Source organism: Eschrichtius robustus, chromosome 5, assembly GCF_028021215.1.
Source record: "Eschrichtius robustus isolate mEscRob2 chromosome 5, mEscRob2.pri, whole genome shotgun sequence".
Classification (NCBI taxonomy): domain Eukaryota; kingdom Metazoa; phylum Chordata; class Mammalia; order Artiodactyla; family Eschrichtiidae; genus Eschrichtius; species Eschrichtius robustus.
In genome coordinates this window covers 57,493,051-57,518,151 of record NC_090828.1, presented here as the reverse complement: position 1 = coordinate 57,518,151, position 25,101 = coordinate 57,493,051, and the positions used below count along the sequence as shown (strand labels likewise).

The window sequence follows — 25,101 nt, the reverse complement described above, 5'->3', positions numbered from 1 at the left end:
CAGTGGCCCCTCCCTCATGCAAAACGGAGATGATTTTATTTTCATAGGAGATGGAATGTGCGAAGATGTTAGGAACCAGGGACCCTCCCTCCCTGGTGAGACATCCTCTCTCTAGGGTCCGGGAAGCTAAGGCTTGGCTCTGGGCCAGGTTTCTGCCCTCCAGGCTGGGCAGCCTAATCGACTCCCTGGGGGGCTGTGTCCACCCCCCAGGAGTGGAGATTCCGCCCAGTACATAGTTCACCTCTAGGAATCAGGCTGTCTCAAGTGAAACAGGGCTCAGGGCTCCAGGCTGGAAAATCCGGTGTCCCCAGGAACTCCTGGTCTTGCCCTCTTCCTGAGGCTGCCCTGGCTCTGGGTGCTTATCTCTGTGGATGCTCCTTGCCTGCAAACCCACGATCAGCACCCTGTAGCTGAACACAGCACAAAAAGCCGGAGACATCAAAAGCATTTGTATGGGCAGTTGAGCGGGAGGTGAATATTTAACGCTTTTGTTCATCAATAACTCATTGGCTTTGACCTGTCTGAACAAGTTGAGCAATAAGGTGAAATGCAGGTCACAGCGTCTAACAAATATGAAAATGTGTACCCTCACCCGGCTCCCCACCCGTCCCAGCAGGCTCCCCCAATTTGTCTGGATAAAGCCTAGGCCCAAGGTCCCCAGGAAGGCAGGTGTGTGGGAGCTGTTGGCATTAGAGGAAGTTGGGGGGAGCCCCCCTGGGACAAGGGAGCTGGGTGTGGGGCAGCCTCAGAGCTCTTGTTAGAATTGGCACCCAGGATATCCCTACAAAATAGCCAAAGCACTGGAACCAGAGGATGGCGGTGGGGGAGTGTGCGGGGAGCGTGCACAGTGCAGAGTAGGAGAAGCCAGCCAACTTTGCCAGGCAGAGGGGGGCTCCACCGCACCAGGCCCAGGTTGAGGCTTGAAAATAATTTTTGAATCATGAGGATAAAATCAAAACAATCAAAAAAAAATTTAAACACCTCTAGCCTACAGTCAGGGATCCAAAAGCCCCACCCGAGCCCGGGCATCCCTCTGCCCCTGAAATCCATCCGGGCCCTGAGTGCTCTTGGTGCCCTGAACCGAGGGGTGAGCCCTGGACTGCGCTGGGGCGGGCACTACTCGTGAACTTTTGTACTCTTGTGTGCTGCTGTCGGCAAAGCAAAAATAATGAAACTTTGTGATATGTTTGTAAATGATTTCGAATGACCCCTTGCCCTGCCCTTCACCATTAGTGCGCTGGCCCCAGCCCAGGGCAGCTCGGTGCCTGCAAGCAGCGCCTGCCTCGGGGTCTGCAGCAGCAGCCGGACGGAGAGGCCAGCCGGGCTCAGGGCCCTGGAAGGTAAATGCGCGACTTCTTGGAGAGCTAGCTTTGTCAGCCAACCTGGCTTGCCCTGACAGTGGGCAGAAGAATGAGCAGAGGATATTCCCTCTTGCCTCTTTTTCTTCTGCCATTGAGGGCATTTGCTCCTTTCTGGAAAATACCACTTGCTAAGGGAGTGGGGGTTATGTGGATCCAGAGAGGGGGTAATAAAGCCGCCATTTCTGGGATGGATTATTTTTCTTCTTTTCTTTCTTTCTCAAGAAGACTGTCCTGACTCCTTGGCTGCTTGGTAACCCCGGCCCTGGTACAAGGATGGGGAACTCGTTGCTGCAAATTGCCACCAAGCGCTTCAGGCTACCTGAACCACCTCTGAAAGGCAGGGTGGCTGCGCTGGGCTGGTGGCGGCTCCGAGGAAGAGGCGGGGGCTGGCAACGGTCTGGGTACTCGCTCTGGGTGGAACCTGGAGGTAGTAACGTTGTCTATATATACCCTGTAGAACCGAATTTGTGTGGTATCCACATAGTCACAGATTCGATTCTAGGGGAATATATGGTCGATGCAAAAACTTCACATTTCTCCGCAATAGTCAGAATTAGAAGTGGAGGCCAGAGGCAGCCGGCGGGTCAGTCGCCTCTTTCTGTTTTACTACCTTGGACTCCAGGAAGATCGTCTGAGCCTGGTGACATAGAGCAGCCTTTTCCTGGAGAAGCTCCTCACCTTTAAACAGGGCCCCCTGTGTAAACCCCTAATTGGTTGCATGAATGCAGGGCCAAAGGGTTAGGTTTGGGAGCACTGGGGAGCAAGGTGGAAGTCCAGGTCGCCCCAGCCCCAGGCCTGCCCTCCAGGGGCATAAAGTTGGAGGGTGCCCAGCGAAGGGGCTCATTGGCCGTTACTGCCATGTGAGAAGAAGGTGAGCTGGGAAGGAGGAGTTTAGGGTCCTTTGGGGTGCATTTGGGTGAGCTGGGGGTGCCCTCACCACCTTCCTTGGCTACCCTTCAGCTGCCCTGGCTAGAGCATCACGGGGGCTTCTTGCCATACCAGCAAGGCCAAGATTTGGCTGGAAACACCCCGGCCTCGAAGAAAGCTTGGCAGTTACTCATTGCCTAATTTGATTCAGGCCAGCCAGATTGTAGTAACTTTTGGGTGACCCTGATGAAGACAAAGCCGGGATTCGGCCTTTGTATGGCAGAGTCCCCGCTCCCGCAGGCTGGGCGGGCGGGAGTCCTGCCTGCCTGGGGTTCTCTGCCCAACTCAGAAGCCACCTCTTCCACCCACTTATTGATGCCATGCACCCTGACAGATATGAGGATTCATTCCCCCTTGAACCGTGCCCATTTTGGGGGGCTGATTTCAGGCGGGGTGAGTGGCGAGGGCACTGGAGGTTAGCAAAGTCAGTGGCAGACAAAAGCTGGGGTTACCTGTGGGGAATGAGGGTGCTGGGATTAGAACTACTTTAACATCTGGCGGGGGCCCTCAAATGTGCCACGGCAAGTCACTTGATTACACGTATGTTATTTAGTTAAATTTGTGAAAATTATGAGATGCTCACCAACCCGGTGATAAACTCACTCCCTCGCTATTGGCTGGCCTGGTCACATGGCCGCCAACTTTATTCAGTTGACAGCAAGTAGGAGGGCCCTATGGAAGGAGAAAAAAAGACAACACGAGAAAAATTAGTATTTTCTACCTTCTGAAATTAATGGCCATGAGTTCGTATATGGTGAACTCCAAGTATGTGGACCCCAAGTTTCCTCCGTGCGAGGAATATTTGCAGGGTGGCTACCTAGGCGAGCAGGGCGCAGACTACTACGGCGGCGGCGCGCAGGGGGCCGACTTCCAGCCCCCGGGGCTCTACCCACGGCCCGACTTCGGTGAGCAGACCTTTGGAGGCGGCGGCCCCGGGCCCGGCTCGGCACTGCCCACGCGGGGTCACGGGCAAGAACCCGGCGGCCCCAGCGGCCACTACGGTGCCCCGGGAGAGCCGTGCCCCGCGCCCCCGCCCCTGCCCGGCGCCCGGGCCTGCAGCCAGCCGGGCGGCCCCAAGCAGCCGCCCCCTGGGACGGCCCTCAAGCAGCCGGCCGTGGTCTACCCGTGGATGAAGAAGGTGCACGTGAATTCCGGTAAGGCACGGACGGGCCCAGGACCTCTCAGTCTCCACCCTAGCCCGGCGGCCTGGGCCCCGTGAGGGGGTGCGAGTGGGTGGGGGCGTGTGTGGCTTCAATGGGCGCCGCAATTACTCTCTCCATAAATTTTTATAGCCGAGGGAGCAGGCCGGGACCATGTGGCTGGCTGCTTGGCTCTGGGCGCAAAAGGGGGTGGAGATGGGGGTGGGGTGGGGGAGGACTCCATTTTCAGAGCGGAGGGAACGCGGTGGAAGAGGGGATTTCCAAAATGCCTGGGAATTCTGGAGCTGGCGGTGGGCTGGGGAGATGGGGGCACGTTTGGGGATCCCCCCGAGAGCCCGGGAGAGCAAGTGGGTTCGAGGACGTGGGTGGGAGTGAGCGTGTGTGCCTGGGAGGGCGGGCGGCAGGGAGTGGGCCAGGAGCGCGCGGGGAGGGCCCGGGCCGCGGGGCGCGCCAGGAAGTGAGCGGCAGTGGCCTAACCCGAGGCCGGGCGCTGACCTGACTGTGCGGTCTGTTTGTCTCGCAGTGAACCCCAACTACACCGGCGGGGAGCCCAAGAGGTCCCGGACGGCCTACACCCGGCAGCAAGTCCTAGAACTGGAAAAGGAATTTCATTTTAACAGGTATCTGACGCGGCGCCGTCGGATTGAAATCGCTCACACCCTGTGTCTTTCCGAGCGCCAGATCAAGATCTGGTTCCAGAACCGGAGGATGAAGTGGAAAAAAGATCACAAGCTGCCCAACACGAAAGGCAGGTCCTCGTCGTCGTCGTCTTCATCCTCCTCCTCCTCTTGCTCCTCCTCAGCTGCCCCTGGCCAGCATTTGCAGCCGCTGGCCAAGGACCACCACACGGACCTGACGACCTTATAGAAGTGGGGACCCTGGGCCCATCCCTCCCTGAGCTCCCCGCTGAGCCGAAGCTGCGGGGGCAGGCCGGGCCTGCTGTCACCTCCCTGGGCTCTAAGGTACTGTAGGGTGGACCTGGGACAGGCAGGCCGCCCTCGGACTAGGTTAGCACCCTGCCCGAGGGTAGCCCCCTCCCTGGAGCGGGGATGGGGGTCGGGGGGGCGGGATTCTCTCTCTAAGTATATTATCAAATGGCAGGAGCTACTGAGAACATAAAACCTTGGCGAGTCATTAAACTCCTGAAAATCTCCGCTGTTGGAGTTTGAATTTGCAAATGAAGGTTGGATGCTTTATCCCAGTGTGAATTTGGACATCCTCCCCGCCACTCCGCCCCTCCAGGGATCTTTGTGGTTTCATAATGTGGGCGTGTTGAGGCAGAAGGTTGGCCACCCTTGCGCTAGGTGCTTTCAGTGGAAGCAGGAGGGTTGGGCCAGGATTTCTGAACTTTCTGGGTTGTCTGTATAATTTCCAGTGTGAAAAAAATTTTTTTTTGCTCCCAGTGGCCCAATACCCAAAGAAATGAGTCTAAGAAGGAAGTGCAAATGGGTTGTTTTATGTTTAGATTATATTTGCTTAAATATTTATTTGTTGGGGAATTAGGCTGCAGAAATAACTGACATTTTATTGCCAAATAACTTACCACGGTGAAAGGGGCTGGGTTTCAGGGAGCAGAATCAAGAGATGCGTGGACTGACTTCTGGCTGTAACCGGCATTTTGAACTCCACCCCCTCCTCACTCCCCGGAAATGTGTGTAGGGGGCCCTTAACCCTTCTAGAGGGAAGCAAAGGATCCACTCAAAGTTGAGTTCCTGAAAATATATTTCCACATGTGCTTTTTTCAGCACTGTGCTTACAACCAGTTCTGGGTGATTAAAGGAAAGGGAAAAAAGAAAGAAACAAATGGTCCAACATTTTCCTTCTGGGGAAAGAAAACAAAACCTCCGTGTTCTGGGTCATTAGATAATGACTGAATTTTCTGTTCCAACTGGATTCCAAATGTCCCCAAATAGCCCATATAGCAGTATTTTATAGGCATTGGTGTATGGCCTATATGGGAGAGGGAATGTGCATTGGAGAGAAAGTGGGAAGGTGAAGAAGTCTTGCTGTAAAAAAATGAAAGAAAAATGAATTGAATCTAGAAGTCCACAAAAGTTGGTCTTAGGGTTTTTTCCCTAAGTTTTAATTTTTTTAAAAAACAAATCTATGGAAGTTTTCCTCAACCCATTAATTACGAGCAGAATTTGTGAAAGTATGAAAGTTTTCAGGCCCTCTTCTCTCCCTTGCCTTGAGAATAGTGGTTTAAAAACAATCACTCTCAAACAACAGGAGAGATGATGCTCTTTAGTCATTTTTCTTATGCCTTGCCTGGGAAGGGTTCAAAGCTCACTTTTCTAAAATGTTGACCCTTAAGGATAAGGGAAAGAGTCAAAGGTAATGGCCAGAGTTCATAGACTCAAATGAAACAAGGCTTCAGAAATTTAAACCGCAAAGCCTCGGGCTCCAAAAAGAAACCCCTGGTCGTAGCTACCGAAAAGTCACAAAAGTGAGGAGGGAGAGGGGGTGAGCTTGAAAGGGAGATTCAGAATTGGGGCTATTTTTTCAGTGCTTGAGAACACTTTAGAAGCTTTCAGAGGTACTTTAAAAAATATATTTAAGTGTAGGGGGGGAAAAAAGACTTCCTCTACAGGCATGTTCTTTGGTTCTGTGTCTCCTGAGAGCTGAGGGCAGGTATTCACTGGAGTCCCTAGGCTGAAATTCCACTTCTCTAAAGTGTCTTCCAAGCCTTGCTCTTTTGTATTAGACCCCAGGGACAGCTCTTTGTTCCTCCTTGGGGTGAGCCTGGCTCTCAGACTTGCACATGGCAATACTTGAATATCGCCACGTCGGGATATTAAAGATGGATATTCCTGCATTATTCGCATCATTGTTTCTATGACAAAAAGCACAGAGTTCATACATAGTCAAGACGTCTTTTTTCTGATGCCCTCACGTTGAGAAGCTGAAAAGGTATTTTACTGAAGTTCGGCTAAATTACAGAATCAGGTTCATCCAGAGGACAAATTTTCTATTCGATTAGCTGTATTTCAGCCAGGAGGACTGACCTCTAAACCCTTAACCTTTTGGACTCTAACTACCCTTCTCTTCTTTTTTTCCCCCTCGAACATGGAGAGCAGTCTTTGGATGTAGGATTTGAAAAGGGCCGCTATCCTTAGGCAAGTTGGAAAGTTGCTCAGATTCTTTCCTAAAACCCGAATCTGTGAATACATTGAACCTTCTCCTTGGGAGGGGGTAATATATATTTTCACAACATCCAACTACATATGTATTGCAGAGATTATTATATAGATTTCCCCCTTCCCAGAAGTTCAGGTTACTCACCCCAGCTTCAGACCAAATGCCAAACTACTTAACTGCCTTCACCCCTGCCCCAGAGGAAAGCCAAGAGGCATGTTTTGATGAAGAAAACCCAAGGTCCTTCTTAAAAATAGCCCCACTACTTTGGAAAGTAACTTAATCAGAGAAACAACTTGTTTGTTTATAAGTCTCACTTCTCTTTCTCCTCTTCTAGGGATTGTCTTTTGAAATGTTAATGGAGCCTGGATGGCCCAGAGGGCGGCCCTCAACCCTGAGGTCCCAGTCGGACCACAGCGTCCATTTGGGCCCACAGGAGTGGGGCAGGGAAGAAGCAGGGCCCCCCAGTCACCTAGGGCAGGGAAGGAAATGAGTTTCCATCTGGGAACGTACCCTGGAGAAACCTAGATGTAGAAAGCCTCAGTGCCCATTTGCTTGTATTTGTTTCCAGTTTGTTCCCCCAAATATGAGCCAGAAGTGTTTGTTTTGAGTTTTTTCAGTGGTATGTTGGGGGTTGTGACTGGGAGGGAGTGAAGTGTTTGGTGAGGACATTGCTCCTCAGACTCCCATTTCACTTTGTCCATTGCAGCCTTTTGTTGGGAGGTGACATTGTCAGCCCCATGGTGTCTGTTCACACAAGATGCTTTTTTAATAGAATTGACCAATGTTCTGCTGCCACTGATTAAAGTATTATTTATACTGATTGTCGCCTGTAGTTTTGATGTAATTCATTGATCTATATTTGAAATAATAAAAGGTGTAGCGAAATCTCCCTCCTGTTTGGTGCCTCCACAGAAGCATTCTTCATTAGGTCTTCTAAAAGCTAACATCCAATATAAACAATTTATTATTTTCTGTAGTGTGCCTGATGTGTGAAGGTTAAACTGTGTAAGGCTTAGCAGTTCTACCATTTCCCCCCTCCCCCATACCTACACACTCCCAATTTGGCCATCATATTTTGTGAGAATTGGGAAGCCTAAGGCTGGATTCAGGCTGCAGGGGGGTGGACATTATTTTTTAAAAGGAAAATAAGTAACTTCCCGGGCTAAAAGGAGGCTCCAGTTTGGCTCTCTGCATGGCCGGGATCAGCCCCAGGCCCTCTCGGTCTCTCTTTGTGACATGGTGGGTGAGAGAGATCTCCTGGACCCCCAATTCTGAGGGCGTGTCTGGTGCTGGGTTCTGGGCCAACCTGGGGCTGGCGGGTGGCTGCTCGGATCTCACCCCTCTGGCCTCCAATCTTGGGCTCCTTCTACTTCTCCTGTGCTGTTCAGCCCCACTGGGGCCTCCAGCACCTGCCCCTCCTCCCCCGAGCGCCCCCTCCGCCCTCCAGACCACAATAAACACTCCCCACTATAAAAAGCGGCGTGTGCTGTTTTTTTCACGAGGGCTTTTCACGTCTTGGCCTCGCCTTGAAGAGGGGGCCAAGACAGGAGTCCCAAAATAGATGGGAGGGGGCCTTACTCGCGACAGGAAATGAGCAGAATGCATAAAATCAGACATGTGTCCTTAATATATGGAAGGGCTCGCCTCAGACGCGTGGACATGTGTATTTATAAGTGCGCAGACAGAAGTTTAAATATTCAGACACATTTTATGATTGTCCTCTGCCCGTCTTCTGGTTAATGGCTCCTCCTGTGCCCACCAATACATCAGGACGGTTGTGTGTATTGAATCGCGGGCAGGGATGAGGAGGAAGCGAGTGCACAGCCGAGCCCGCCGGAGTACAGTACAGTAAATCGGGACCCTTGGCAGACTGCGCTTCCCGCGCGCCCGCCATGTTGGGGAGCCCTCCCTGCCCCCCGCGCCGGGCTGGGCGGCCGGGGCTCGCCGCCAGCCGGGGGAGGGCCTTTCATAACCCGGAGAATTTTCAAAGTGCGAGGAAGATGATAAGAATAGATTTCTACAAGTCCCGACCACGTGATTGGTGAAATAATTAATTCAGCACGTCCCTTAAGAAACACGGAGTCGTCATTAATCTGCCACGCAAAGGGCTCTCTCCGACTTGGAAAGTGCAGGGATCCCAAGAATATCACCCGCCGAGGGGGGCCGTGTGGCGCCCCCAGCCCTCCACCCTCGGCCCCAGGCGGCGGGCGCGGGAGCGCGGCCGGCAGGTAAATATTTTCGCGACTTTTATTTATTCTGATTTAAATCCTTAATGAACTTAGCTGTCAGGCCACTGACAAATAGTTCCCTTTGCTTCCTGATTTGGAACCGTGCGCCGGCGAGAAGTTGTTAGTGGCTTGGATGGTGACCTTTGGTTCAGCAAAGCTTTGCACTTATGAAAAATTACTGAGAGCCGCCGAGTGTGTGTGTGTGTGTGTGTGAGAGAGAGAGAGAGGGTGTGTGAGGGTGTGCGGGGGGCGAGGGGCGAGGGTGCGCGCGGGCTGCTCAGAGGCGACAGGAGTAGTAAAAACCTGCCGGGCTGGGGGACGCGCCTGGCGCACGCGGGCCGAGGTTGCCCGGTCGCCTGTGTCTACCGGGAACAATGGTCGCTGTCACGGCATCTGCTGCCTATTCTTAAACCGGTGAGAAAAGGCCTCGGCCCTCTTTTCAAGCGAGGGTCGTAAATTTTTCTTTGCGTCATAATGGAAGGCTATAAAATCGAGTTGAAATTTTACCCCAGGCAGGTTTCAACCAACAGATAATGATTTCCGAGTTGCTTCTCCCACTACCCACCCACGCACCCACGCTCTGCTGCTTCTTTCACCCCAGCAAGGAGTTTGCCTCTCTTCCCCTCGATTTTTGTATCTTTAATTTGGGGAGATCTAAAATAAAGGCAGGGAGAAGTCCCCGCCGCCCGAGGAATGGGAGACCCTGGGGTGAGGGGAAGAAGCCTCGGGGGAAGGGAAACGGGGTTGGGGGGGAAGAGGCCAGGGTGAGAGGCAGGAGCTGTCTCTCCCGCTGGCTCCAGTTTCAGCCTTTTTTCTCCTGCACTCCAAGGAGCTGCGAGGTCCCACGGACCACTCCGCTCCCACCCCACCTTACCCCACCCCCAGCTTGCCAGAGATCTGTGCTGGGGGCAGCAGCGGGCATTCTCCTCCAGCTCGCAACTCCGGCCCTGATCCCGGGGAGGAGGGCCTCCTTTTTTTGCCTCCTTCCCTCTAGTTGGCTTTGAGGATGACATCGGCGAGCTGGGGGCTGTCTGCGTGTGGTGGTTGTTTTGGGATTGTGTGTTTTGATTTCTTTTTTGGTGTGTGTATATTTCCCCGTCAGGACAGAGACAAAGTTTCCTCCGTTGTGAATTATACATTCAAACAATAACACATTAATTCAATTATTCAAAGATGACAAATGTTTATGTGCTTTGCAAGTGACTCTGGCGCAGATTCTGGGCACTTTCTCTGAGCTGCTTGCGTTTTTTTCTCAATGAGAATTGGCTGCCCTCCCACCCCCGAACCCCACCCACCCAACCAACCCACCCACCCACCCCAACATCCCTTGGTAGGCCCAGAGAGGAACCCACAAAAAACCTCCTCAGCCCCGCCGCCAGCCCGGCAGCCAACAGCCTCCCAAGGCCCGGGCTTGGCGGGCACCGGCCTGGGCTATTTTATCAGTGTGACAATTGCCCGGGTTGGTGTGATAAATCATCGTAAGTAATTCCTGAAAGGGTGCGAGGCTGTTGGGGGCCGGGCGAGGACTGTAAATCTTTCCGGTTTATTGCTCTATGAACATATGCTCCGATTGAAGAAGGCTCAGATCCTTTCCTGGAGACAAATTCCCGCAAAGCGGCCCCCCTCTTTGGCTGGAGATTAACACTTACTGCGGGCCGGCTGCTCGGCCCCTGGCGGGAGGCTAGGGGGCGGGGTCCGCCGGGTGAGGGTGGACTGGGGGCACCCACGGTCCGACTCCAAGAGGCGCCCCGAGTGGGCCTCCAGCCAGGCCCGGCCGGGTGAACAAAGGAGGGGCTCGCTGACAGGTCTGGGGGCTCGAGCCTGTGACCAGTTCTCCGGGAGTTTCCCGTGCTTCTGGAGTGGGAATGCGGAGGATCTTACCCCCTTCTCCCTGGCTCTTCCGCGGCTGCCGGGCACATTCGCCTTCGCCTGTCCGAGACCTTGCAAGTGGCGACAGGGCATCTGCTCCGTGCCTGATGCCGCTAAGAAGCAGAGCTGGCTATGAAAGCGAGACTTCGGGGATGGAATGGACACCCCCAGATGGTGCGGGATTCCGGGGTGCGGGCTGAGCTGGGGTAGTGCCGTGGGGCTCACCGCAAGCCGGGAGCTGGAGGCTGGCTGCTCGCCCTGGTTGGGAGCTTTTAACTCTTCTTCCCGCATGCAGAATTGTTACCGTAAATTCCACCCGACCACTCGGAGAGTGCTGGAAACCTATCCTGATTTAATATTTCTAAAATAGAAGCTCCCTCTTCTCCCAGATAAGCCCAGCCAGGACTGATTCGCAGCCCCCCTCGCGTTCTTGGAGGCGCCGCAGGAAGCGGGAAGCCGCGGCCTGGCGGTCGCTGGGCCTGCAGGATCCGTGGGCCCTGCCTGGATCTGGAGGCGCACAGGTCGCGGCAAACAGCGACTCCGCGCCTCGGCGGCTCCAGGCCGCGCAGAACCTGGGTGGAGTTCGCCAGACGCAGAGAGGGGAGAACGCTCCGGGTCTCGGCCCGTGCTTCTGCGCCTTTTCTGGCTCTGGAAGTGTAGGCTCATCGGCCGCGTCCGCGGAATGAGCCAAGGCCCCAGACTGTGGTGGTGGTGAAGAGGGGTGTTCCTCGGGGTGACCAGCCTGGTCTGTGAGCTGGAGCCTCTCACCTTAGGGCCGGAGCCTGCGCTGTGCCACAACGTAATTGCCTCCCCGGGGAGGGGAAGAGCGGCGCTTCCGACTAGGCTGCGCCTTGCCCGGGTGCTTGAGGATGCGGAGTACCGGGCGCGGCCGGGGAGCTAGGCGAGCCCTGGGCCTCTGATACTCCACAGCTGCCTCCGGAGACGCCCGTAAGAGAGGCAGCCTCTAAAATTTCCAATCCCCGGACCAGCCTGATGGAAGGCTGGGCCAGGGTCAGAGGTCGTGGGGGAATAGACTCTCAGCGCTCGCATCCCACTGCCGGCGGCCAGGCTGGAGCTAGGTCACTCCCGAGCCGCGGGATGGGGGCTTTCCTTCCGCCCCATACCCACCCTTGTCTGCCCAAGGGAAGGGACCGAGAGATCCCACGTCTCCTGCCCCTCCTCCCAGCCCCCAGGCCTGGCTGCGCTCCGGGGCTGGATGGCGTGAAAGTTTCAGCCTCAATCAGTACAAGCTTCCCTCGGGGTCACGTGAACAAATATGCTCGCATTTGAAGGCAGCGTCTGTATTTGCCGACTATGAGGGGGTTTCCGGGGCTCTCTTCAAATCCAGAAAGGGCCACATTCCGAAAGGAAAACAAACCCCGAGCTCTGGGGGGCCTGGGAGGACTGGGCAGGAACCCAGGAGTGGGTGGGGGCGCGGGTGGCAGCCGCTCTGGGCCTGGGAGCGGGCAGGCGGGCGGGTGGACCGACGGTCGTGCAGCGCAGGCAAAGCCGGCGCGGGGACTACGAACTCGTTCTTCCTGCGTTTATTGGTGGCTGAACCTCAGCCTGGTTCCGTTCTACCGGGAATTCCGTGTGCTCGGGTATATGGCCGCGTCTTCGAGCGCGCAAGACCAGGGTTGGGACAGTGTTGTCTGCAGACAAAGGGGGAAGGCTAGCTCTGCCCCCCACTGGCGCCCACTCTGAGGCCGAGGACACCAGGTTTATGATAAATTGGGATCCAGGTAAGCAATTGCATGACAAAATGAAATCTTTGGGCACGGGGCTGCTTGCTGCCCTGAGTGGGATGCTAAATACGATTTATTTTGTGTAATCTGTGATTTTCATGATTGCCAATTGGTGAGGCAGCACTCGTAGACCTAAATACACTTCTACATATACATCCAGGATGGTGATTAATCGTAAGGAGGTGCGCTTTGTGGGGATGCTCCCCACCTACCCAAAGGTTAGAAGGACACACTACCTTGCCAGGCTGGGAGGGTGGCCGGTGGCATTGTGGGGGGAGGTGGCAGTTTGAGGAGAGGGTCGGTGAGGAGGCTGGGGGCTGGATGAGGTATTTTGGGGGTAAATATACAGTTATGAGAACGGGTTGAAAATGAAATGAATAAAAAGAAACTTTTTTTTACACTGTCACTGCCAAAGTAAGATGGAGTATCATATTAATTCCGTGTCTTGAGCCGCCTGGCTGGGTGCAGGCAGGTTGATTTATACGTATTTAAAATAAACTCTGTGGCCAGCCAGCTCCCTGCATTGTTCTGGGAGCTAGCTCCACATACGTATGCCTTTATCTCTTGCTGTTGGCTTAATATTTTTTTCTTGCGAGGTTAAAGTGCTATTCGAGCTTCTCCCCCAAATTCAGTAGAACCCCCCAAACTACCCAAAAGAGTTTGGGAGGCTCCTCCCCCTCACTAATCTGGTTTTTGACTGAGATAGTGGCAGAGAAAAGGTTTAGGGCTTCTGGGTCCTTCGCCTCAAAGAACCCAAAATGAAAACTAAATCATATTTTGGTTCCTGCATCCCATCCTTTTGTTTATTGTGTCCTGTGGCTCCTGGATGTGGGAGGACAGGACAGTTCATCCTGGGTCTTTCCCCGGGGCCAAAGCCTGAGAAAGCCGCTCCATGAGTTGGAGTGAGTGGCCCCATGCTCCTGGGAACGCCGCAGGGCAAGGCCAGACTGGGCCTCTGTGGGGAAGGGGCCCAGAAAGCAAGGCGCACTCCCTTAGCCTAGGTTGGGACGGGCCCCAGCCGGAGAGGGACCGACTTCCAGGGGTGTTGCCATCAAAGGAGAGCAGTAAAGTTGTTTTGTCAGTCGCCAGCTCTTGGCTCCATCAGAACTTAAAGTCGCTGGACATTTTTCTTCTCTCGCTGCCTTGGAGCTGCGTGCCTGCCAACTTAGTCAGCTGAATCCAATTACTGCAAGCAGCATTTCATTTGGCCCCATGGAGCACTCACTTATAACTTCCCCGAAAATTTCAATAATCCGCACCAAGGCTCCCTATTCAAAAGACTTTTCCCGGTGGGGGATGGGGTCTAGGGCCAGGTCTGCTGGGGACCAGCTCTTCCTTGACAGCTCTCAGACAAGGCTCCCTCCCGCTCGCTCGCCCAGTTCCTGGCTGTGGAAAGGGTACTTGAGGCTGGTGGCCCAGAGCCAGACGGATAAAGCCTGCGATTCTGGGCAAGCAGAAGGCTGAAGTTGGTTGGGACCCTGCTGGGTGCTGGGTGCTGAGTGCTGGGTGGGCTGGGGAAAGAGCACGGGAGAAAATGGTGGGCCTCTGGGTAGCCCAACTTTGGCCACCTTGGGGTCCTCTTTACTTTCCCCTTCCCAAGCCTCCTGCGTCCAGAGCGCACCGAGCACCCCAGAACCCCCGGGGGGCAAACTTACCCTGTTCCTCCGCGGCTGGGAAAAAAAAATCTAGCTACAGCCACGGGGGATTCACGGCACCGGGTGGCCTCCCAATTTAGCCCTTCTTCTGAAGGGAAGCTCCTAATTTTAAAGAACTCTTTTTTTCCAAATAAATAAATAAATAAATAACCAAGCAGCGAAAGTTGACGTCCGCTCACGTGAATGTATCATATAAAGTGGCTTCGGGACCCGCTGATCCGGTCCGAGGGCCTGGGTGCATCGTGCTTCCACCGAGCAGCCCTCCGGGCAGGCTCAGTGGAGTGGGGCCCCTGGGTCTGGGGCTGGCTGGGGAGCTGAAGCCCGGGCGCGATGTTAGGAGCCCTACCGGTACGGGATCTCTCCGAGGCGCTTCCGTTGGGTGTTCATTAAGGGGTGAGTTATTGCCGCCTGAGCCAAAGGTCACTTCAAAGGCTTATGGCTGCGCACTCTGGTCTTTAGAAGGGCCCTGAACGCTTTGTGTGGGGCTTTCCCGGGCGCAGTTTGGTGTTTGCAAACTACTGAGTCGACTAATTGGCACAGGGCAGATGTAAGAGGAGGGATTGCGTCTCTCCTTTCACCTGACCGGGGCGGGCACCTGCTGAGCACAGGCAGTGGTGGGCAGCTTGGTCTGTTTTGGGGTGAGGTGGAAGGGATGTTTGCTTCTTAGGCGGTTTGCAGCCCAAACTCGACTGGGCTGGGTTGTGGGCAGCCCAGGGCAGGAATGTGGTGGGTACCTACTGGAATAAAATAAACTGAGGGAAATCATCGGAGATATAATGTACAAACCAAGAAATAACACCCAGCTCCCTCTTCACTGTGGCTGCCTGCGGGAGCCTTGACTAGGACCCACCCAGGCCCATCTACATATCCACCCTCCTTTTCTGGTGCCCTGTGCTGTAGCCTCCCTCCCATCCCAATCCTGCACAGTCCCTCCCTTTTGCTCCTAAGAGGGGTGGGCTTGGCCTGGGGGATTGGGGAACCTGGGGCATTTAGGACTTGTTTGGAGTAGGAGGAGAGGAAATGGCTTCCCTGTGCCTCTGACCCACTTGGCTCACCCCCTGCGGAGGCTCTGGCCCTTCCCTACTGTCCTGCCTCCCCCTTCTCCCACCCAGTCAAGGATTTTGGTGTTAAAAGCCACCTGCTCCCTCCCCAGGAGCCAACTGAGTCTCCTTTTCTGCCAGTAAGAAGGTGCCTGGAGTGGCTGCGGACACCATGTAAAATAGTGACATTTATTATGACACCCTTAAAGGGAGTAACGCGTCTCTGCATGTGCTTGTAAGAAAGAACTGGCTGCCACTGAGAGTTTTCCATTTTGTTCCAGATCACCTCAACAGAATAGACTATCAAAAGGAACCCGAAGAGCCTTCAAAGAGTTAGAAACAAAATTCAAAAAACCTCTCTCTCTCTCTCTCTCTCACACACACACACACACACACATTGTGGTGAGTGGTGTGATTTTTAAAAATAATTTCCACTACATTTCTATTTGTCCTGCAACTCAAGGTAGCCATCTCAGGATTCATACATCAAGACATAAAACAAAGGGCGGCTTTTAAGTGGATCACCTCAGTGTGAACTGCCGCCGGTTACATGATAACCGATCATCGGCCTTCAAATTTATGGCGCTTTAATGGGGTGAGCCCAGTGCCTTAAATGCAGGGCGTATTACGTATTAAGTTATCTGGGCTAAATAAGAGTGATTTAGAAGGCGCGTCCAGGGCTTCCCATAGGGCAGAAGAGCTCTGGCTGAGAGATCGGGAGAACGTGGGCAGAAAGCTGCCCCAGCTCTGCGGTAAATACATCCCATTCTGAGCAAACCCGAAAAGTAGTAGTTTCGAAATGAAATCCCGAGGTAGTAAAGCCCACAGGGAGGGAAGAATCGTTGCTAGGTTCCAGTGAATTAATCTGGATGCCCAGCAATATTGGTGTCCGCCAGAAAGAGATCTGCGGGTTTCCAAGGCCCTGATTTAGGCGAAACAGAGAGAGGAACCGAGGCCAGCTCGAACCTTAGAAAAAATTGAGAGGAACAGAAGCAACCGGCACTCCAACGCCTCCCCCTTCTCTTTCAAGTCGTACGGACTAACTCTACCAGTCCGGGATTTACGACGATCGCGGCGCTAGTCACAGCCCAACGACTGCAGCCGTCTCTCTCCCCAGTCCCCTCGGCCTTTCCGCCGCCACTGCGGGCGGCGGGCGAACAGCGCGGGGCCGGCTTCCGCGCGTCCAGCGAGCCTCCCGGCCTCTCGAGGCCGCGGAGGGCGGCAGGTCTTCGGCCCCCGGCCAGGCTACGCGCGTCCCGTCCCGCGTCCGGCCGCCGAGCAGAGCTGCTCCGAGAGGCCGGTACCGGCCACTTTATATAATCCCCCGGCTCGCCGGGCGCGGGACCGGGAAAAGTGCGGAGCAGGGAATTCTTTTGCTGCGCTTCCTCCTACGCGGAGCCTGTTTTCCACTTCTGAAAAGTGCCGGGCCTTGGGAAGTGTTTTTCTTTTCATTCTTTACTGAAGCGTTTACTGCAGCCGTGCTCGTAGTCATAAATTTTGCTACAAACCACAATGACAGGTGCATTGATATGCACCGTGAGAGCTCCAGCTGCTTAATAACTCCGTCCCCCGGCCGCTCTGAGCGCCTTTTATTTATTCGGTATCATATTTAGGTATTGATCCCGGGCAGAATTAAGTGCAGTGAGCAAGCATCAGGGTTCGGCTGATTCGGAGGCGCGGCGGGCGCGGCGGGCCACCACGGCCCGGGGAACGGGCGGTGGTCGCTCCGAGGCCGCCTTCCTTCCGGCTGGGGACCGTTTGGCCTTGCATTCCCGGCCTGCGGTTGGGCCTCGGAGCTGAGCTGGGCAACTTCCCGGGACCACGAGAAAGAACCAGCCAAACCCCGTTTGGTGCCCCTTCCCCAGGAGGAGCCGGGGGTGGCGCTGGCGGGGTTCTGGGGAGGCTGCCTCGGCCGGTGTTCCGGGCCGGGGGGTTGGGGGGCTGGGGAGCCGGGGGCCGGGGGTGGGGCTGGTTGTAGGGTGGGAGCAGGATTGGGACGTAGAGGGGAGGAGGAGAGGAAAGGGCAGCTGAAGACTTCGAAAACCGCCCCTCCCCCTACGCGAGTCAGTCTTCACCCCAAGGCATTTGGGTCCGGGGGCCCAAATGAGCAGAGGTACCAAAGGGCGAGAAAAGAAAGCCTTAAAAGGTGGGGGGGGGGATCGAAAAGATGAGCCACTGAACAGTTGACCATTGTCCAAGTGATTTATGACCCGTTCCTGCTTCTTAGGTTCAAGCAGAGTTCACAAGGAGTAGCGATTTCTGGAAAGAAATAAGCTTTTTTTAAAAAAAACCAGTTTTGTAACAATATCCTCAGGTTCTGTTTTAGGAAAGGTGACTTCTTTGGGGCTCTACATTTTGGGGTGTGGGAGAGGCTGCAAAGCCCTTTTCAGTGAGGAGAGCGCTACTGCCCTTGCCTCTGGGAAGATGGACATTTGGGTGGTGGATCATCACTGAGTGACCCTTGAAATGCCTTAAGACAATGAAAACAGAAGTGGGAGAACAGACTCTGTGCTTATTCATGGAGCTGCCCAGTATTTGCACCTTTGAGGTACATGCACAGAGCTTTGTCTAGGAATATGCCATAGGAACAAATATATATGTAAAGCTATCTGTTTCAAAGACTTGGTCAGTTCCTAAAGAAGCTATTTTAATGTGACTGGTCTACCTATCAAGATAAACTTGGTCATCCTGGGAGGCAAGAGGGGTGATGTTTTGCTTGCACTGCTGTAAATGGAGTGACAGAAGCAGCAGCGAGTTCTGGTGGTCTGAGTGTCAAATGTGACCATTTTGACATCCAGAGGGCCCAAGGTTTAAGACTGGAAGCAGGATCCCAGAAAAGTCCAGAGATTTAACCAAACTCGGAGTACATGTAGTCCTTTGGCCTGTGGGCAAATACATACAAATATGAGTCACAGGATGAGGATGTAGCTGTCCATTTAATATTCAGTAACTTTAATAGTCAGAGAATGATACAGAAGATGAATGAAAGAAAGATTAAGACCAGCTTTGTTTGGTAGATATCCTAATTACATAAGTTTAAGAACAACAATAGAAACTATTCCTAAAACATTACATCCTAGTATTCTGTTATTCCATTGAGAAGGGTCTTTCTCTTATCAAGATTAATGGCATATTCACTTTTATTTGAAAACAAAATGGGCAACTATACTACCAAATAAAAGCTAATATGAAGAATTTTAAAAATTGAGTTAGGCTGTTTGGTGAAAGTGTAGGGGAAATGAGTAAATGGAGGAGTGGTTTTAGTACTAGTGGTCAAATCCATTAGGCTACATAAGTTGTCTAGATAATGTGGTCCATCATGATGTCCCTGATGGAAACCAGGGAGTTTGGGGGAAGGAAAGCTGCCTGAAAGATGAGATCAAGAATTCAGACCTGGGAGCTGACCTGTGAGTTTTCTTTATCAAGCAGATGAAAGTGGTTGAATGGTATTAGTTATATTTTAACTCAGTAGGGGCTTTCAAGAGAAGAGGGGGGTGGGTGAGAAGGTAAGCCCCCCGTCAAGAGTCAGAGGACACAAAAGCGGTAGAATTTTTCTTAGTTTTTTTTTTCTTCTTCTAATTCTGGGTCCATTCATCATGCCACGAGAGGTTCTCTCATTGGTTGTAGATTGGGTGGGAGGTGGGGTGGAATGGATGATCCGGAGCAGAGGTCAATAGTAGTATCTATACAATGGATGCAGGATTAAAATGATAGAGTTATAACATAAAGCATTTTTCATTCGCCCATGCTCCATGCATTTCAAATTCTAAATCTCTTCACTCATTTCCAGTGGTATCCATTTAAAAGTAGTGGAGGACAAAGTTAAGCATCTAGAAAAATGTAGACCAAAGAGAAGAAACTTTTCTAGCCTCAAAATAAGTCTGGGAGTCTTTAAGTCCTCTTCTTGGCTTTTATCTCCTAGTTGATTTCACAGTGCTGACCCATGAGCTAACCGGCCAATTCTCACCCAGCCACCGGAGAGTGGACTATCTGCGTCTCCGTGAAAGATGCTGTGATTTTGAAACCAGGTGGGGGAGATACTTTTTTTGAGAGCTCTGGCTTTTCTGAGTGTTATAGGACTTTCTTTTGCCCATTAAAACCCTGGGATGACCTAATGATTGACTGATCCATTCATTCATTCACTCATTCAGCAAGCATTTACTGCACTTACTACATGTGGTGCGCTGGGCTGGATGTTAGGAATACACAGGTGAATAAGACACAGTCCCTTCCTGCAAAAAGCTCAAAGTCTAGTGGGAGAATCAGTCATTAAAATGCATCAGGCCATAAATGCTCTTCTATGTAGTTTCAAAGGCTAAATTGACAATCTTGGAGAAAGAAAATTGTATCTGGAAAAAAAATAAGCCCCTTCCCTTGGATAAAGGAAACTCTTTTTTTGTGTTTATGAGAAATTCCTTCTGACTTTTCCAAGGGTTCAAATAAGTTGAACTTTATAAAATCTCAGGTCCTCCTACTATTAAGTTGGTGGGAAGCAGAGAGCCTGGGCTAGTCCTTCTATACTGACTGGTCTTGCCAATGACAGTCCCTCTGGGGCCTCTCATTTTTCTTCTTTGCAGGTTGTCTGGAGCCTGGAGCTGCCCCAGCTCTCTCAGGATTTGGCAGACATTGGAGGTGGTGGTGAAGGAGACAGTGGTGGTCAATGTTATTTGAGCAGGGTCAGCAGGCCCCGGAGCTTCCTGAGTACACGATGCAGAAGGCTGCTTACTATGAAAGCCCAGGACTCTTCGGAGGCTATGGCTACAGCAAAGCTGCTGACACTTATGGCTATAGTGCCCCCCATCAGCCTTATCCACCCCCTGCTGCTGCCAACTCCCTGGACACTGATTACCCGGGCTCTGCCTGCTCCATCCAGAGCTCTGCACCTCTGCGAGCCCCAGCCCACAAGGGGGCTGAACTCAATGGAAGCTGCATGAGACCTGGCACTGGGAACAGTCAGGGAGGGGGGGGCGGCAGCCAGCCTCCTGGTCTGAACTCAGAGCAGCAGCCACCACCACCCCCTCCTCCACCACCAGCCCTGCCCCCATCCTCGCCCACCAACCCTGGAGGTGGAGTACCTGCCAAGAAGGCCAAGGGCGGGCCCACTGCTTCTGGCTCCTCAGCCACCATCAGCAAGCAGATCTTTCCCTGGATGAAAGAGTCCCGACAGAACTCCAAGCAGAAGAACAGCTGTGCCACTGCAGGTAGCTCTCTGAGGGGGCTCATGCCTAGGCTAAGTCCCCCAGACTGACCCCAAGAAACTAGCTCACCTAGGAATTAAGAGGCTCAGGGCTGGAAGTGCAACTTTGGAGGCCATATGTGTAAACTCCTCATGCAGAAAAAAAGTTTTTTTTTGGCTGCGCAGTTTGAGGGATCTCAGTTTCCTGACCAGGGATTGCAGGGATTGAACCCAGGCCACGGCAGTGAAAGTGCTGAATCCTAACCACTAGACCACCAGGGAACTCCCTGTTCTTTCTTTTTAGTGTCTCTGATTGTGGTCATATCCTTACAGTGACAGGGTGCTCACGTCCATTGCAGTCTGCTGGCATCACTGCTGGACGTGTCTCATAGTTACTCATAGACAGCTCTTCCTTATACTGCCCTAATATCTGCTCTCCTGGGCTGCTGGTCATAACTCAACTCCTTCTTCCAGCCAACAGCTCTTCAAAACTTGAAGACAGATACTATGATCCCCAAATCCAGGTGGTTATGTAGCCCATATCACATGATTCCCACTCGCTTAAATTAATAAGAACTAAAGTCTATGGAATGCTATGTTAAGAACCATGTTAAGTGCTTTACAAACATTGTCTAATTTAATTTTCCAAAGAACCCTTTGAGGTAGGTAGATGATAAAACACCCATCAGGAAACTGTTAGAGATGATAAGTCACTTGCCCAAGATAACAAAACTACAAAATGGCACACCTGGGGAATTCTCTGGCAGTTCAGTGGTTAGGACTCCTCACTTTCACTGCCGAGGGCACAGGTTCAATCCCTGGTTGGGGAACTAAGATCCCGCAAGCTGTGAGGCCTGGCCAACACCCCCCCCCCGCCCAAACAAAAAAAAAACAAAAACAACAAAAAACAAACAAAAAAACCCCAAATGACACACCGGAATCTAACCAGGGTCTGCAAAGAATAACCATGGGACTCTACTTAGCCCACCCCAGCTCAGTTCTCCCCATCCCATTAAATCTCTAATGTGGAGGAACATATCCTAAGGGAAGAGGATGTACTCTGAAACAGGAGCAGCCTTGGGTTTTTCTCCCTGGAAAAGGAGACCCTGGAGTTGAGAATATTTCCCGTAGGTCCATTTAGGGGGTGTGGAAGAAGACAGGTAGGGCCAGGAGCTCTGAGGCCTTCTGCCTCTCTGTGCTCAGCCTGTTTGGTTCCTGAACTTTTCTGGCCTTGTGTTCTCTGATGTACTTTATCTTCAGGTAGATGAACTTGCTCCCAGATCCAGGGCTAGCTTGAGGCCTGGGATGTAGTTAGCTTGTTATCAGCTCTCTGGTTTGCCTGCTGCTCTCTGGGGCTGCTGCTCCTAGGGGGAAAGTGTCTTCAAGTCTTTAAGCTCCTTCTCCTTCTGCCCCTCCTTCTCAGCTGCACACCCAGGCCCTCCCTCCCAGGAGAAATCCATTTGTCTTCCCAGGGAGGGAGTGGACAAGCTGCTGAGAGGTGGCAGGGGTGGTGGAAACCAGTGCTGAGGCTGCTGCTCCTAGCATTGCAATACTCAAAATATGCCCAGCCTGGTCTTGGATCCTCTAAAACTCTGGGGCTGTATTTTTATGGTTTGCCACCTCCCTGCATTTGGGTACTGAGCTCATGGGTGCAGCTGAGCTGGAGTGAGGTGCCAGGATCTCCACCCTCATTCGGTGCTTGGGGTGCTTTGCCCAGGAGCCAGACTCTGAGCAAGGCAGTTTGGGGCTGCCTCCAACCGCACCCCCCAACCCCCTTCCCAGCTGCAGAGGCTGGAAGGACTGTTCAAAGAAGTCTGGCCCTTCTTTGACAGGGGGGAAGGCCTTACCAGCTGCTACTAGTCTCTCATTAAACTCTTCAGCCTTTGGGACGAGATGATGGGCTAGGCTGAAGGGGAGGGGGTGGGCAGAATGAATTGGACTTCAGAAGGCAGATGGGAGTTTCAGGTGCCACTGATAGGTAGGCCTGGGGCCTTTGAGTTCTTGGAATCTCTTGGAATCTCACCTCTCAAACGCCCCTCCCTCGCTCCAGCCGTGATTAAGGTGGGGGGAGGGGGGGAGGAAAAGGAAGGAGCCTGGGAAGCGCCTCTCTCCGCGGCCCAGGGTGTCCCCACCTCTCCCGCTCAGCGTCCCCTCTCTCTCCCTCCTTGCCCAGGAGAGAGCTGCGAGGACAAGAGCCCACCGGGCCCAGCGTCCAAGCGGGTGCGCACGGCGTACACAAGTGCACAGCTGGTGGAGCTGGAGAAGGAATTCCACTTCAACCGCTACTTGTGCCGGCCACGCCGCGTGGAGATGGCCAACCTGCTGAACCTCACCGAGCGGCAGATCAAGATCTGGTTCCAGAACCGGCGCATGAAGTACAAGAAGGACCAGAAGGCCAAGGGTATCCTGCACTCGCCGGCCGGTCAGTCCCCGGAGCGCAGCCCGCCGCTCGGCGGCGCCGCGGGCCACGTGGCCTACTCGGGCCAGCTGCCACCAGTGCCCGGCTTGGCCTACGACGCGCCTTCGCCGCCCGCCTTCGCCAAATCTCAGCCCAACATGTACGGCCTGGCTGCCTACACGGCGCCGCTCAGCAGCTGCCTGCCTCAGCAGAAGCGCTACGCGGCGCCCGAATTCGAGCCCCACTCCATGGCGAGCAACGGCGGCGGCTTCGCCAGCGCCAACCTGCAGGGCAGCCCGGTGTACGTGGGCGGCAACTTCGTCGACTCCATGGCGCCCGCATCCGGGCCCGTCTTCAACCTGGGCCACCTCTCGCACCCATCTTCAGCCAGCGTGGACTACAGTTGCGCCGCGCAGATTCCCGGCAATCACCACCACGGACCGTGTGACCCTCATCCCACCTACACAGATCTCTCGGCCCACCACTCGTCTCAGGGACGCCTGCCCGAGGCCCCCAAACTGACGCATCTGTAGCGGCGGCCACCGGCCCGAACTCGCGGCGCGATTACCTCTTTTGCTTGGGTGGCGGGGGTGGCGGGGGTGGCGGGCGGGGCCCGCGGGGCAGCTCGGTGGCCCCCTCCCTCGCTCTGGCCCGGTCGCTGCCTTCCGGTCTCGGGCCAACAGCGGCCGAGGCGCAGGCGTCTGGGCCTCCTCTCCAGGCTCGCCCTGCTTTGGGTGACTCGCCACACATCAGCCGCAAGGATTCTCCTCTGTAAGCCTGACGGTGCCACATAACTGCGGACCGAGGGACTCTAATCTGGTAATGGTGTCCTAAGGTAAGTCTGAGATCCATCGGCGGCGCGCCCTGCGGAGGGTCCAGAACCCAGAGAGTCCGGGCATGGCCCGCGTCTAGTTTAGTTGCGGAGACCTTAATTTATATGCTTCTTCCCGTCCCGTAAGGATTGCATCGGACTCAACGATCTGTATTTATTATTTGAAGCGAGTCATATCGTTTTCCTGATTATTTATCCTCGTCTTAATGTATTTATGTGTATATCTGTAGAATTCTCCAGCCGAGCTTAGGAACGCGCTCCCAGGCCGCGGGGGCCACGTTTCACCTCTTTAGTCCCCTTGGTCTGAACTAGTTGAGAGAGTAGTTTTGAACAGTTGTAACCGTGGCTGGTGTGTGTAGTTGATGTAAAGGATTAAGACCGCAAATTGTCCTTCACGGGTAGAGTCAGGCGGCCCCATGGCGTAGCACGACACCCGTTATTCTTTTCCCAATAGCCACAGCCCTCGCCACTCGACACAGTTTATTGATTTCAAATTGTCTGGTACTATTTGAACAAATATTTAGAATAAAAAAAATTTCTCAGTCTGAAGTGTATCTGTGTTAATCACGCACACTTGCAAGTAGATCACTCTACCTTTATCTTGGGCACAATCCCGGTGGAAGGCCCCCGAATAGGCTGACCCTTTGAAATATTTTTTCCACTTATTTGGAATCCAGTACACAAATTGGTTCTGGGGATACTTGATTACCTTCCAGTTATTGACTTTAGGTTGTGTTGTGGGGGGGAGAATATTTGAGGATGCAAACCTAGAAATGTTCTGTGTGGGATGATCTGGGTAGGGTGTTTCACTGCTGCCTGTTTTGCTGTTTCTATCGCCCTCTTTCTAGACACAAATCCACTTTAGATTGCACTTACATTGGGGAGGCCAGAGCTCACTTTTCTGCGCTAAGTAGTAAAAAAATAAACTTTGAAAGAAAACTGACAATCAAAGAAAAGACACAGGAGAAGTCAGAAGAAGAACTGAGCTATGAAAAAGCCAAGATGCAGAAAAAGAAATAATCATTTGAAGCCATGCACCTAAGCTTTTTCTCTAGGAAGTTCTGTCACGATTTTTTCCTTATAGAAGTCAGTGGTTCATTTCTCAAGAAGACAAACGTTCCCTGTGATGTAAAGTAATAAAAGTTTTATTAATGGAACATAACAAGTATAAACACTTTGTTTACTCCTGCTTCTTTGTACAAAATGGGCAAAATGTCTTCGAGGATTTATAACCATTTTGTAAATATTAGTGTGGCTTTAGCTGGGGCGCACTACTTACACCCGCTTCTCTAGAAGGAGGCACTCGGAGAGCGCCTTCAGATAAGGTTCAATTCTTTTGTATTTCAGCGAAGTGGGCCCACGCATCCTCTATTTGGTTTGACAAATAATGCAACTCCTACTACATCCCCGGTGACACGAGGTGAAATTCCTATTGTGTGGAAATAATTTAACTTCTAATCTTCTGGTGGAACAACAATCGTTTCTATTTGGATGTTTGTGTTTCGCTAAATAGTGATGGCTGAAAATAATATTTAGTTTCCTTGTTCCTCTGTGCTGTTTTTAAAATGGCAT

General features: G+C 52.9%; 2 protein-coding genes across 4 annotated transcripts; both read left to right on the top strand.

The window, feature by feature from the left end:
- Window positions 1-1,882: 1,882 nt before the first annotated feature.
- Window positions 1,883-7,407, top strand: HOXD4 (homeobox D4). The gene is made up of 2 exons (XM_068544877.1): window positions 1,883-3,442; window positions 3,972-7,407. Exons 1-2 carry the CDS (start codon window positions 3,022-3,024, stop codon window positions 4,313-4,315), a joined length of 765 nt encoding a protein of 254 aa, XP_068400978.1. The 5' UTR covers window positions 1,883-3,021; the 3' UTR covers window positions 4,316-7,407.
- HOXD3 (homeobox D3) lies at window positions 4,319-24,074 on the top strand. Of its 3 annotated transcripts, none has more exons than XM_068544871.1 (4): window positions 4,319-4,410; window positions 19,046-19,151; window positions 19,701-20,324; window positions 22,473-24,074. In XM_068544871.1, the coding sequence occupies exons 3-4, from the start codon at window positions 19,784-19,786 to the stop codon at window positions 23,228-23,230; spliced, it is 1,299 nt and encodes a 432-aa protein (XP_068400972.1). In that variant the 5' UTR covers window positions 4,319-4,410; window positions 19,046-19,151; window positions 19,701-19,783; the 3' UTR covers window positions 23,231-24,074. The 3 variants fall into 3 exon arrangements, with proteins under 3 accessions (XP_068400972.1, XP_068400971.1, XP_068400973.1); XM_068544870.1 differs by lacking the exon at window positions 4,319-4,410 and adding an exon at window positions 8,490-8,814; XM_068544872.1 differs by lacking the exons at window positions 4,319-4,410; window positions 19,046-19,151 and adding an exon at window positions 8,490-8,814.
- The last annotated feature ends 1,027 nt before the right edge of the window (window positions 24,075-25,101 follow it).

Bases quoted from the DNA above. Each gene is read 5' to 3' on its own strand.
- HOXD4 (XM_068544877.1), top strand. From the start codon at position 3,022: ATGGCCATGAGTTCGTATATGGTGAACTCCAAGTATGTGGACCCCAAG. The intron at 3,443-3,971 runs GTAAGGCACGGA...TTTGTCTCGCAG, and splicing joins GAAGGTGCACGTGAATTCCG to TGAACCCCAACTACACCGGC.
- HOXD3 (XM_068544871.1), top strand. From the start codon at position 19,784: ATGTTATTTGAGCAGGGTCAGCAGGCCCCGGAGCTTCCTGAGTACACG. The intron at 20,325-22,472 runs GTAGCTCTCTGA...CTCCTTGCCCAG, and splicing joins GAACAGCTGTGCCACTGCAG to GAGAGAGCTGCGAGGACAAG.